Consider the following 12,854-nt stretch of genomic DNA (forward strand, 5'->3'; position numbering starts at 1 on the left):
ATCAGGTAGAGATGAGGACAGAAGTAACATTGCGAGCAGGTCAAATTTGGTAGTTTTGTTTTTAAAATGAAAGCTAGCTAGGTTAAGTTGAGCTGTGGCTACCGCATGGCTTAATGAGCAGGGCGAAGCTAGTTAAAGCCTTAACTTTTACTACAGACATTGTGTTTGTTTTATAGAATTAAATATTTTCTTAGTAGCCCAACATTATTTTGTTTAAATATGAAGTTGCAGTGACACAGGAAGGAGCAGGGCGAAGCTAGTTAAAGCCTTAACTTTTACTACAGACATTGTGTTTGTTTTATAGAATTAAATATTTTCTTAGTAGCCCAACATTATTTTGTTTAAATATGAAGTTGCAGTGACACAGGAAGGCTGTGATATCATTAATATGAGTACTTTCAGGCCATTAAATAAATGTAATGTGTTTATGATGTTCTGTTAGTGTACTAAACCTGTAAGATAAATTAATTGGTACCATAGTAACCAACCACAATGATCAATATACAAAACATGCTGTGTGTAGAGTGTTATTTAAAAAAAAAAAAATTAAAAACAGTGTTTTTATATTCTTGACTTTATTTAACTAACTTTGTGAAATTGTTAGTTCTCATATAAGAAATGCTTTAACCATAGAACATTTCACATACCAAAACACTGTACATTTTCCATCAAGCTTCAGGTGGAACATGATTTTTATAGCTTTTGTTAGCACCACCTAACCAGCACACCATAGATGATACTGACCATTACAGAATGTAAGAACAAAAACAATGAAGTCATCAAATGCTGTGTTCATCAGTGTAGTTTTCATAATCCACGGTCTACAATATATATATATATTTTTTTTTTTTATACAGGGCCTTGATGATGAAATGTCTCCAAAGATGTGTTGTACCACAAATCCCCCATCCACAACTGATGATACTGAAGAGGTATGTCCTCACAAAAGATAGATTTTTATTAATGTCTTGCACTTGATTGTTAATATCAGAAAAGTTGTCAGTGAGTTTTAAAGCAAGGTTTTCCTCTGTCTTTCTGTCAACACTAGAATGGTTTCTTTTTTTATTCAGATGTCAAATGTCCTCTCTAGTGTCAGGCTCCCAGGACTTTCTCTTTATTGTCCTTTGTCTCTGTTTGATCTTCTACAGCTGACCACTGAGAGCAAGTGCACCCATACAGCCGTCAGCCACCCGAATCAGACTAGTCCAGAGCTCGGCCCACTCACCAAGGTTGGAGAGGTAAATTAAATTTGATGTACAACTTATTTGTGGCAAAATGTTAAATATGCCAACCTATTTCAATATATGTGTGTGTGTGTGTGTGTGTAGTCACCTGAGTAGAACATGCTTTATGTGGACAGTCGCCTGAGTAGAACATGCTTTATGTGGACAATGGAATGGAAGGACAGTCAGTATAATATCTGAGTGTATGTGTGTGTGTGTGTGTGTGTAGTCACCTGAGTAGAACATGCTTTATGTGGACAGGCGCCTGAGTAGAACATGCTTTATGTGGACAATGGAATGGAAGGACAGTCAGTATAATATCTGAGTGTATGTGTGTGTGTGTGTAGTCGCCTGAGTAGAACATGCTTTATGTGGACAATGGAATGGAAGGACAGTCAGTATAATATCTGAGTGTATGTGTGTGTGTGTGTAGTCGCCTGAGTAGAACATGCTTTATGTGGACAATGGAATGGAAGGACAGTCAGTATAATATCTGAGTGTATGTGTGTGTGTGTGTGTGTGTAGTCACCTGAGTAGAACATGCTTTATGTGGACAATGGAATGGAAGGACAGTCAGTATAATATCTGAGTGTATGTGTGTGTGTGTGTAGTCGCCTGAGTAGAACATGCTTTATGTGGACAATGGAATGGAAGGACATTGTCTAAACATGCTTTTTCAAGCTTCAGTCAGTATAATATCTGAGTGTATGTGTATCAAACACTGAACCCCACCCAAACATGACTTGGGAGGTCCATACAGTTTAGAGGGTCCCGTCCCCAGAGGCATCACTTTGGTTTTTAAGAACACTTGGACTGCCTGCATTGGATCTGTATGTTGGTTTAATGTGAATGCTAAGTTGTTTGGTTACATGTAATGGAAAGGCACCCATTCAACAGCACTGACGAAAATTCATGACAAGATGTCATTTAAAAGAATCATAGCAAATCTAAGAACTATAAAAGGACTAACACCTCACTCCATGTAAAAGCTTAGTCAATTATTCTAGAAGTGCAATCATTCTACGAAGTTGGCTGACAATAGATAAACAACAAAGTAATCAAATGCTGTATTCATCAGTGTAGTTTTCATAGTCTACAGACTGTAGTCATGTGGCCTGTTCAGTGACTAAAGAACCGTTTCAGAGACTACATGTTTTCCACAAAACACTCACTGAAATACAGCCATGATATCTTTTCACTGAATGCTACACAGGGAACATCTTGTCTTCAAGATATTTATTATAATTGATCTTTTTTTGTTGTTAATTCTTTTTTACAGGGCCTTGATGATGAAATGTCTCCAAAGATGTGTTGTACCACAAATCCCCCATCCACAACTGATGATACTGAAGAGGTATGTCCTCACAAAAGATAGATTTTTATTAATGTCTTGCACTTGATTGTTAATATCAAAGAAGTTGTCAGTGAGTTTTAAAGCAAGGTTTTCCTGTGTCTTTCTGTCAACACTAGAATGGTTTATTTTTTTTTATTCAGATGTCAAATGTCCTCTCTAGTGTCACGTTCCCAGGACTTTCTCTTTATTGTCCTTTGTCTCTGTTTGATCTTCTACAGCTGACCACTGAGAGCAAGTGCATCCATACAGCCGTCAGCCACCCGAATCAGACTAGTCCAGAGCTCGGCCCACTCACCAAGGTTGGAGAGGTAAATTAAATCTCATGTACAACTTATTTGTGGCAAAATGTTAAATCTGCCAACCTATTTCAATATATATGTGTATGTGTGTGTGTGTGTGTGTAGTCACCTGAGTAGAACATGCTTTATGTGGACAATGGAATGGAAGGACATTGTCTAAACATGCTTTTTCAAGCTTCAGTCAGTATAATATCTGAGTGTGTGTATCTAACACTGAACCCCACCCAAACATGACTTGGGAGGTCCATACAGTTTAGAGGGTCCCGTCCCCAGAGGCGTCACTTTGGTTTTTAAGACTGCCTGCATTGGATCTGTATGTTGGTTTAATGTGAATGCTAAGTTGTTTGGTTACATGTAATGGATAGGCACCCTATTAGTTATACTGGGCTACATGAAGTCAGCTCCAGGCACTGAGGCTAACCACAAATTCTCCATCTACAATTTAAAAATATGAAGAAGGTATATCTTCATATAGGATATGCTTTAAATAAGCTGCATTCAAACATTCAAAGGAAAAAACTAAAACTCAGATAATATCTACAAGGGCTAATTTCTGTACAAACCTTCAATTTCAATCTCATCCAGTGACTTCCCCTGCATGCTGGAAAGGTTTCCTTTCTCCATTGACAAAAGGAGTTTGGAAATCTTAGCCAGTTGTGTTGTGGGAACTGGTAATCTGTAGAAGTCGCGGTGAACACAAATGTGTTCATCAGTGTAGTTTTCATAGTCCACGGTCTACAATATTTTTTGTTTGTTTTTTCCTTTTTACAGGGCCTTGATGATGAAATGTCTCCAAAGATGTGTTGTACCACAAATCCCCCTTCCACAACTGATGATACTGAAGAGGTATGTCCTCACAAAAGATAGATTTTTATTAATATCTTGCACTTGATTGTTAATATCAGAAAAGTTGTCAGTGAGTTTTAAAGCAAGGTTTTCCTCTGTCTTTCTGTCAACACTAGAATGGTTTCTTTTTTTATTCAGATGTCAAATGTCCTCTCTAGTATCACGCTCCCAGGACTTTCTCTTTATTGTCCTTTGTCTCTGTTTGATCTTCTACAGCTGACCACTGAGAGCAAGTGCACCCATACAGCCGTCAGCCACCCGAATCAGACTAGTCCAGAGCTCGGCCCACTCACCAAGGTTGGAGAGGTAAATTAAATTTGATGTACAACTTATTTGTGGCAAAATGTTAAATCTGTCAACCTATTTCAATATATGTGTGTGTGTGTGTGTGTGTAGTCACCTGAGTAGAACATGCTTTATGTGGACAGTCGCCTGAGTAGAACATGCTTTATGTGGACAATGGAATGGAAGGACAGTCAGTATAATATCTGAGTGTATGTGTGTGTGTGTGTGTGTGTAGTCACCTGAGTAGAACATGCTTTATGTGGACAATGGAATGGAAGGACAGTCAGTATAATATCTGAGTGTATGTGTATCTAACACTGAACCCCACCCAAATATGACTTGGGAGGTCCATACAGTTTAGAGGGTCCCGTCCCCAGAGGCGTCACTTTGGTTTTTAAGAACACTTGGACTGCCTGCATTGGATCTGTATGTTGGTTAAATGTGAATTCCCACTCACCAAGGTTGGAGAGGTAAATTAAATTTGATGTACAACTTATTTGTGGCAAAATGTTAAATCTGTCAACCTATTTCAATATATGTGTGTGTGTGTGTGTGTGTAGTCACCTGAGTAGAACATGCTTTATGTGGACAGTCGCCTGAGTAGAACATGCTTTATGTGGACAATGGAATGGAAGGACAGTCAGTATAATATCTGAGTGTATGTGTATGTGTGTGTGTGTGTGTGTAGTCACCTGAGTAGAACATGCTTTATGTGGACAGTCGCCTGAGTAGAACATGCTTTATGTGGACAATGGAATGGAAGGACAGTCAGTATAATATCTGAGTGTATGTGTGTGTGTGTGTGTGTGTAGTCACCTGAGTAGAACATGCTTTATGTGGACAATGGAATGGAAGGACAGTCAGTATAATATCTGAGTGTATGTGTATCTAACACTGAACCCCACCCAAATATGACTTGGGAGGTCCATACAGTTTAGAGGGTCCCGTCCCCAGAGGCGTCACTTTGGTTTTTAAGAACACTTGGACTGCCTGCATTGGATCTGTATGTTGGTTAAATGTGAATTCTAAGATGTTTGGTTACATGTAATGGATAGGCACCCTATTAGTTATACTGGGCTACAAGAAGTCAGCTCCTGGCACTGAGGCTAACTACATATTCCCCATCTACAATTTAAAAATATGAAGAAGGTATATCTTCATATAGGATATGCTTTAAATAAGCTGCATATAAATAAGATACGCTATAAATAACAAAATGCAATAAAAGGGTAATCATATGTATGAGGTAAATTAAATGTCACATTGGTATTGGATTTAAAATGATTGGATATCGACATGTAAATATGAAATATCTTTCTGTCCAAACTATGTGGCGTAAATATAAAATATCTTTGTCCAAACTATGTGGCATAAATAAATACTACAATTAAATTTTTCGCCAACAGTGTCAAAAACACCGCCTTGTGTGCGCAACAGTATCCTCCTTGGACAAGTGTGTTCGTTGTGTGGGACCCGTATCTTCCTTCAAGTGGCTTGGCTATCGATGCACAGGTTAGATATTTAGTGAATTAGTATAGAGTGTAATGTGTTGTGCTCTAACCACTTAAATAGACCTGCAGTGTTAACATTATTTTACTCAAATGTGTTCCAGTTTGTTCAGGGGTCTGGCATAAATCCTGCCTCAAGCAAATTAAAAGAGATGACTTTAACAGCACAGCACAGGTGAGTATCTACTAAGTGAGTGTTGAACTTGAACTGGCTATAAGATTCAATCACCATGTCAAATAATTTGCTTTCTCACCAATTCAGGCGCAGCAGTCTCCTAAGGCTTCTGAGGATGAACTGCTGTCAGATCAGGACAAAATTCCACATCCAGAATTGGACCAAATATCATCTGATGATGCTGAGGACATGTCTGACAAGGAATACATACCTGATTCAGAGTCAGAATATGCTTTGTCACTACTTGCCAGTAGAAGAACTGAATGTGGCATTTGTGCCATAAATGTCTTCCTGTTTGCAAGACCAACGTCAATGAGCCACTACAGAGGACATGATTGTTTGCATGTTCATGCAAGCCAGTGTGGAGCAAAGCACCCTGAGTACCTTAGGTCAACGCAACTCAGGAAACATGTTGCCACACTCTCACAAGTCCTTAATTTAAAACACAATGAACTTGATCAGGTTGCAGATTTCCTGGGTCACGACATCCGTGTTCACCGCGACTTCTACAGATTACCAGTTCCCACAACACAACTGGCTAAGATTTCCAAACTCCTTTTGTCAATGGAGAAAGGAAACCTTTCCAGCATGCAGGGGAAGTCACTGGATGAGATTGAAATTGAAGGTTTGTACAGAAATTAGCCCTTGTAGATATTATCTGAGTTTTTGTTTTTTCCTTTGAATGTTAATTTATAATCATCTAGACTTGGCGTAGTCAGCATCCCTTTCCAAGAAAAAAAAAATCACCTTTCATGTCCAAGTATGAGTCGAGGACTACTATTCAGAAATATAAACTTAAGTCTACAGTATGGCTGGACAGTAATTCAAAATTATGTTTGTGTAGGTGCAGTCGAATTACTTTAAATATGAACCTAATATCAGATTGTGTAATCATTTATCTTATGTGCTCATGGACCACATTAAACATAAACGCAGGTATAATAGCTCAAAACTACTCAAGTAAAAATAGTTACTTTGCAAAAAGTGGCAAGTACAAAACCAAGTACTATCTTTTCCTTATTTGATGTGGCTATTTCAACCACAGATTTTTATGTCCAGCTATTTATGAGAGTTTTACCAGAGCTGTAAACTATTTGAGTAAATGTAATTAGTAACAGTACAACTACAAAGTAGCCAAAAAGTTATGCAATTACAAATTACATTTTGCATGGCACCTAACTTTTTCTGCAGCAGTTTGTTTTTGCTATAAAGAAGTGATATTTCCATCTAAGTGGCATTGACTGAACTATATCTTGTGCGTTTTGCCCTTACTCACCCAAACTTGTCAACAAGTCTACTTTACATGAATGCGAGTGCATTAGTAGGTGCTAAATCGCAGACGTTTGATTTAGATGAAGTCAGGACTGCAGCCAGTGATGAGTCCAAAACCAGCACATCCAGTGCAAGTAGACTTTGACTATTTAATTTGACTTAACATAAAAAAATTTTATCCACCATATTGACAAGGCCTTTTTGAAGGATATTGGTTTACGTGTGGCCTTTTTGTGCACTTGAGCTTAACTGAGACTTGAGAGTTTGTAGACGTTTAAATAGATAGTTCACCCAAAAATGAAAATTGTCATAATTTACTCACCCTCAGGTTGTTCCAAACTTGTCTTTGTTCTGCTGTACTAGTCAATGGCTGGCAAGATCTGCTTGGTTAAAAATATATAAAATATCTATCTATGTGTACAGCAGAACAAAGAAATACAGGTTTGGAACAACTTGAGGTTGACTACATGAAGACAGAATTTTCATTTTTGGGTGAAAAATCCCTTTAAGAGGCTGTTGTGTCGACCCTGATTTATTAGACTATTGAGGTGTTCAGTTTTATTTAGATTTTAGAAAATAAACATGACTTCTCATTTTACAAATCAATTGTTTCTTATTTTCACCTGCCTGTCTCAGGTGTCAAGGACTAGTGCATCTTTGAGCCTAGATTTAGTAGAAGTAAAATACTAAAGTATTGTTAATCACTTTTACTCGTATTGGTAACTTGTAATAGAGTAATTTATGCTGCAAGGTATCTGTCTTTTTACTCAAGTATGGTTTTCAAGTACTCTTTACACCTCTGAGTTTTACTAATGCCATTTTCCAGATGAGATTGCGTTAAGTGATGCTGAAGACAGTGGGAGCGAATCTGATGACAGCAACACAGATCTCACCGCATCAGAGTTTGGAACTGTGGAGCCTATGGTTTCTGACTCTACAACCACAGAGCAAGACCATGACATGGGAGACTTTGGTATGTTAACTCAATTCATAGTCACTGCTGATAAAATGTATATTTTCCTGTGACAAAAGTAACTTGTTAAATTGTTTTCAACAGGATCAGTGTCATTTGTGTCGTCCACAGTAAGTGAGAGTGTACCTCCCTCTGAAGGTAAGATTCAGATTCAAGACGTTTATTGTCTATGCACAGAAGAAACACAGTGGTTTATACCCTACAATGAGATTCTTATTTTGCCCAACTCCCTTAAAGGGATACTTCACCATTTTTTCATATTAAACTGTTATTCCCTTAACTAAGATGAGTTGATGCATACCTCTCTCATCTCAGTGCGTGCACTCAATCGCTCTGGCGCGCGGCGACAGTTTGATAGCACTTAGCTTAGCCCAGATCATTCATTAGGGACCAAACAGAAATGAAGCTAGAAGCGACCAAACACCTCCACGTTTTCCCTATTTAAATACAGTTACACGACCAAGTATGGTGACACAAAATAAAACGTGGCGCTTTTCTAAGCGGGTAAAAAGGATAACTGTAGTGTATGGCGGAATAGCACTGGGAGCACTTCGACTAGGTGTAAAAAGCAGAGCCGGACATTAACGGAGTACATTTACTTGAGTACAGTACTTAAGTACAATTTTGAGGGATCTGTACTTTACTCGAGTATCATTTTTGGGGAGTACTCATGACTTTACTCAAGTACATTTGAGAGGCAAATATTGTACTCTTTACTCCACTACATTTCTATCCATAACCGTGAGTACCCGTTACTTCTAAAAAAGAAAAAGAAAAATCTCGGAAACCCTCAATTTGTTGTTTCCCTCTCAAACGTGATTGGATTGTGTAGGCGCCACTGATTGGGACAGCCTATCAGCAATCACCTTCAGCTTTCCGCCAAAGGTCAACTCCATGGTCAGATTTAGATAAGAGACGAAACCATGGATGAAACAATGGATGAAGACGCAGCAGGTCCGTCCCGGGAATGTGCCAACCCGTGGCCCCACCTCGCCAGACTATTTCAATTTTCTGAACAAGTTAATGATAGTTTTCGCTTCAAGTGTTTGCTGTGTTTACCAATGTAAGCACTGTGGCAGTAGTAATGCAATATTTAGAAAATGTACTCTTGTACTCTTGATACTCAAGTACTTTTAAAAACAAGTACTTCAGTACTTTTACTTAAGTAGACATCTGACTGTAGTACTTTTACTTGTACTTGAGTAAAATTTAGCAAGGTGTATCTGTACTTTTACTCAAGTAATGAAGCTGTGTACTCTGTCTGCCTCTGGTAAAAAGTCACGTTGGTTCTAATGACAGAAGTGAGAGGGAGAGGATTTTTCAAGCGTGACTTTTTACTGCGCCAAGTCGAAGTGCTCTTGAGTCCCAAGTGCTATTCCGCCATACATTATAGTTATCCTTTTTACCCGCTTAGAAAAGTGCCATGTTTTATTTTGTCACCATACTTGGTCATGTAACTACTTGTGTAACTGTATTTAAATAGGGAAAACGTGGAGGTGTTTGGTCGCTTCTAGCTTCATTTCTGTTTGGTCCCTAATGAATGAACTGGGCTAAGCTAAGTGCTATAAGTGTCGCCGCGCGCCAGTGCGATTAAGTGCACGTACTGAGACGAGAGAGGTATGCATCAACTCGTCTTAGTTAAGGGAATAACATAGTTTAATATGAAAAAACGGTGAAGTATCCCTTTAACATTATTATGCACGTCTTTGTGATGTATTCAACTATCAAAATGCAAGAGTAATCTTAAAGAAAGAGATATAAATGAATAGCCCTAAATTTAACTCTACTGCATTTGTACAAAACATCTTGTCTGCAAGGGAGCATATACACTTACTTTATTATCAGGAAATGTATACTGAATTTGAGGTAAAAGTAAAGTTACCTCCTCTTCACATGTTCTCTTGATTGCCCATGAGTATGTTCTATTAATTCTCTTTTTAGCAAGTTGGTTAAAAGACTAAAAATGAATTGGTCTTGATGACTGAGTCACAACATGCCACAAAATCTGGAAGATTAAGAGGTTAAAAGTAGTATTAAGCTGATTGTTACGTACAGTTTCAATATCAAGACTAAACTTTCAGACCAAGTTCCAACACTATTTAGTTAACCTTATGAAATCAGATTTAAACTGAGAATCAGACCTTAAACCCCATAGTCTTGGTTTCAATTAAAATACGGTGTGTTAAAGTACAATGCCAAAATTACTTAAGACACGTTACTAATTATAGTATTACTTACTGCAATTAATTCAAATAGCAAAAGGTTTGGCCACATAAATAGATGAACAGCAGACATTCTAATAATACTCCATATTGTCCGCACTCTAATGTGGGCTAGTAAAGTTGGTGAAATCACATCGAGTGAGACACCAACTGATACCCAAAGTGAATTAAGAAAAGTAAACTGCAATTTCTTGTCAACTGTGGCATTAACTGACCTCATGTTTTGATGGCTTAAACTGGACAACACATTTAGTGATCTATTCATTTTTGTTTGCCTATCTTCCAGGGAAGTATGCTGATGAGGAACATGGATCCAGAAGAGTGGCAAAGAAAGTGTGGTCTAAGGCTGAGGTCGCTGCAGTAATGCGACACTTCAAAGGTCATATAAGCAGGGGAAAACTGGCCACCAAAACTGAATGCAGTCACTGCAAACTGGTGGAAGACCCCGTGTTGGCACAAAGAACAGTGCAAAATATAAGGGACTTTGTTCGAAATAGAGGAATAGCTGCAAAGAGGCAGTCAGAAAAAGAAAAGATTTAAATACACTGACAATTGTGGTGGTGTTTCTATGTTTGTGTTAAAGGAACACGCCGACCTTTTGGGACTTTAGCTTATTCGCCGTATCCCCCAGAGTTAGACAAGTCCACACACACCCTTCTCATCTCTGTGCATGCCGTAACTCTGTCTGACGCACCCACCGCTAGCCTAGCTTAGCACAAACACTGGAGGTAAACGGCTCCAGCTAGCATACTGCTCCCAATAAGTGACAGAATAACGCCAACATTCTCCTATTTACATTTTGTGATGTGTATAGTCACAGTGTGTATGAATAACAAGGTCACATGATACACAGCCATCTTCTAACCGTATACATACTGGGAACTATATTCTCATAGAATTAACTATATAGAAGACGAAGCACTGCTGGCTGGAGTGATTAGCACAACCCTCTGAGCGAACTCTCTGCTCCTCACCACGGGCTTCTCAGGTCCTGCGAGCAAATCCTTCCGCAGTAGCAGTGCTTCGCCTTCTGAGAATATAGTTCCCAGTATGTATACGGTTAGAAGATGGCTGTGTCTCATGTGACCTTGTTATTTGTACACGCTGTGACTATACAAATCACAACATGTAAATAGGAGAATGTTGGCGTTATTGTGTCACTTATTGGGAGCAGTATGCTAGCTGTAGCCGTTTACCTCCAGTCTTTGTGCTAAGCTAGGCTAGCGGTGGGAGCGTCAGACAGAGTTACGGCACGCACGGAGATGAGAAGGGGGTGTGTGGACTCATCTAACTCTGGGGGATACGACGAATAAGCTAAAGTCCCAAAAGTCCAAAGTTCCTTTAATGTTTTAAATAGAGGCCGTCACAAAAGCAAACTGTAAAACAGCTTTTATTTTATTTTATATATTTTTTTATTTTTTGTTATGAGCAACCATGGGTCTTTTGAAGTTGGGTAAGAATGACTTATTTTACCTTTTTTGCTCCATTCTCATTGTCATGGCACTGGTGTTGTGTGACAATCTATTGTTTAGCTCTTACAGGCTGTTATCTGGCTGTTAGTCAGTGTCACCAACTAACAATGGTGATGTTAGAGTTGTGCAATAAAATAATAATTCAAGTCCCATTAATGCTTGGTGGTGTCAGGTTAATGTGTATTTATGTTAATGTGTATTTATGTTAATGAGCAAGTGACGTCATTGTCCCTTTAAAGTCCCAATAATGTTTGTTTTGGTCCTTATAAGTCACATATTCTTCAAAAAGAGAACTGTCTCTATAAACCACAATAGTTTTAGGGTGGTGTGTATCACGCTCTGAAGGGTGTATCTGAAGTCTAAAGTGTCCTGAATTTTTTCCAAATTTTTTTGAGTGTTTTAATCTAACTCTCATAGCTCTAGGACCTCAGGAAAGGGTAGTCCATCTAAACCACCACCGGGCCTGTTTGGAGAAAAAGTCTGGCTAATCCACATAAACCAGTATGTGTGTGTGTGTGTGTGTGTGTGTGTGTGTGTGTGTGTGTGTGTGTGTGTGTGTGTGTGTGTGTGTGTGTGTGTGTGTGTGCGCGCGCGCGCGCGCGTGTGTGTGTGTGTGTGTGTGTGTGTGTGTGTGTGTGTGTTGGCATGCTGCTTAGCTATTCTTTTGAGGACCAAATGTCTTCAAAGGATTGTAAAACTTAGGTTTGTACTGTATAAAAACCATTACATCTATGGAGGTCCTCAAAATATAGCCAAACAACCGTGTGTGTGTGTGTGTGTGTGTGTGTGTGTGTGTGTGTGTGTGTGTGTGTGTGTGTGATCAGATATGTACAATAACAATTGCAGAAAAAAAATAACATTACAATGTCTAGAAATCAATTTCAATTTAATTTATCGACATATTCATGTTTAACGTGATAGTTTCATCCGTACTATAATACAAATATATTATCCGTCCTGAGATTCTCTGAATGATGACATGTCCCACCCGCAAATTACGCCTATTAATTTATCTTTCATTTGTTTGAATTGCACCAAAACCAAAGTAAAAATCACAGTCTATCTTTTTTGTTGAGTAACCACATGTTGAGATTTGTTTTTAAATAATGGCTTAATAATGCACACAAAATAAGGACCATGAGCCATCATGTATGATAACGAAATTAATAGCCTACTATAACAGCGGTTTTTTCTTTCTTTTTTGGCACAACAGGCTCTGCATATA

At 38.5% G+C, this 12,854-nt stretch overlaps 2 protein-coding genes across 2 annotated transcripts in view; one reads left to right on the top strand and one right to left on the bottom strand.

The window, feature by feature from the left end:
- Nucleotides 1-12,854, bottom strand: part of homer1 (homer scaffold protein 1) — a 190,370-nt gene that overhangs the window by 57,432 nt on the left and 120,084 nt on the right. The gene's annotated exons all lie outside the window — the stretch shown is intronic.
- Nucleotides 5,389-11,882, top strand: LOC309478088 (uncharacterized protein). Its single transcript, XM_082141539.1, has 6 exons — nt 5,389-5,519; nt 5,620-5,690; nt 5,778-6,315; nt 7,789-7,935; nt 8,020-8,073; nt 10,444-11,882. The coding sequence occupies exons 3-6, from the start codon at nt 5,880-5,882 to the stop codon at nt 10,695-10,697; spliced, it is 891 nt and encodes a 296-aa protein (XP_081997665.1). The 5' UTR covers nt 5,389-5,519; nt 5,620-5,690; nt 5,778-5,879; the 3' UTR covers nt 10,698-11,882.

The sequence above is a fragment of the Leuciscus leuciscus genome (genome assembly GCF_965113295.1).
Source record: "Leuciscus leuciscus genome assembly, chromosome: 16".
In the NCBI taxonomy this organism is placed as follows: domain Eukaryota; kingdom Metazoa; phylum Chordata; class Actinopteri; order Cypriniformes; family Leuciscidae; genus Leuciscus; species Leuciscus leuciscus.

What these genes read in the sequence shown, in the direction of transcription:
- LOC309478088 (XM_082141539.1), top strand. Translation starts at nt 5,880, where the DNA reads ATGTCTGACAAGGAATACATACCTGATTCAGAGTCAGAATATGCTTTG. An exon ending in GGATGAGATTGAAATTGAAG is followed by an intron (nt 6,316 to 7,788) that starts GTTTGTACAGAA and finishes GCCATTTTCCAG; the next exon opens with ATGAGATTGCGTTAAGTGAT. An exon ending in GAGTGTACCTCCCTCTGAAG is followed by an intron (nt 8,074 to 10,443) that starts GTAAGATTCAGA and finishes CCTATCTTCCAG; the next exon opens with GGAAGTATGCTGATGAGGAA.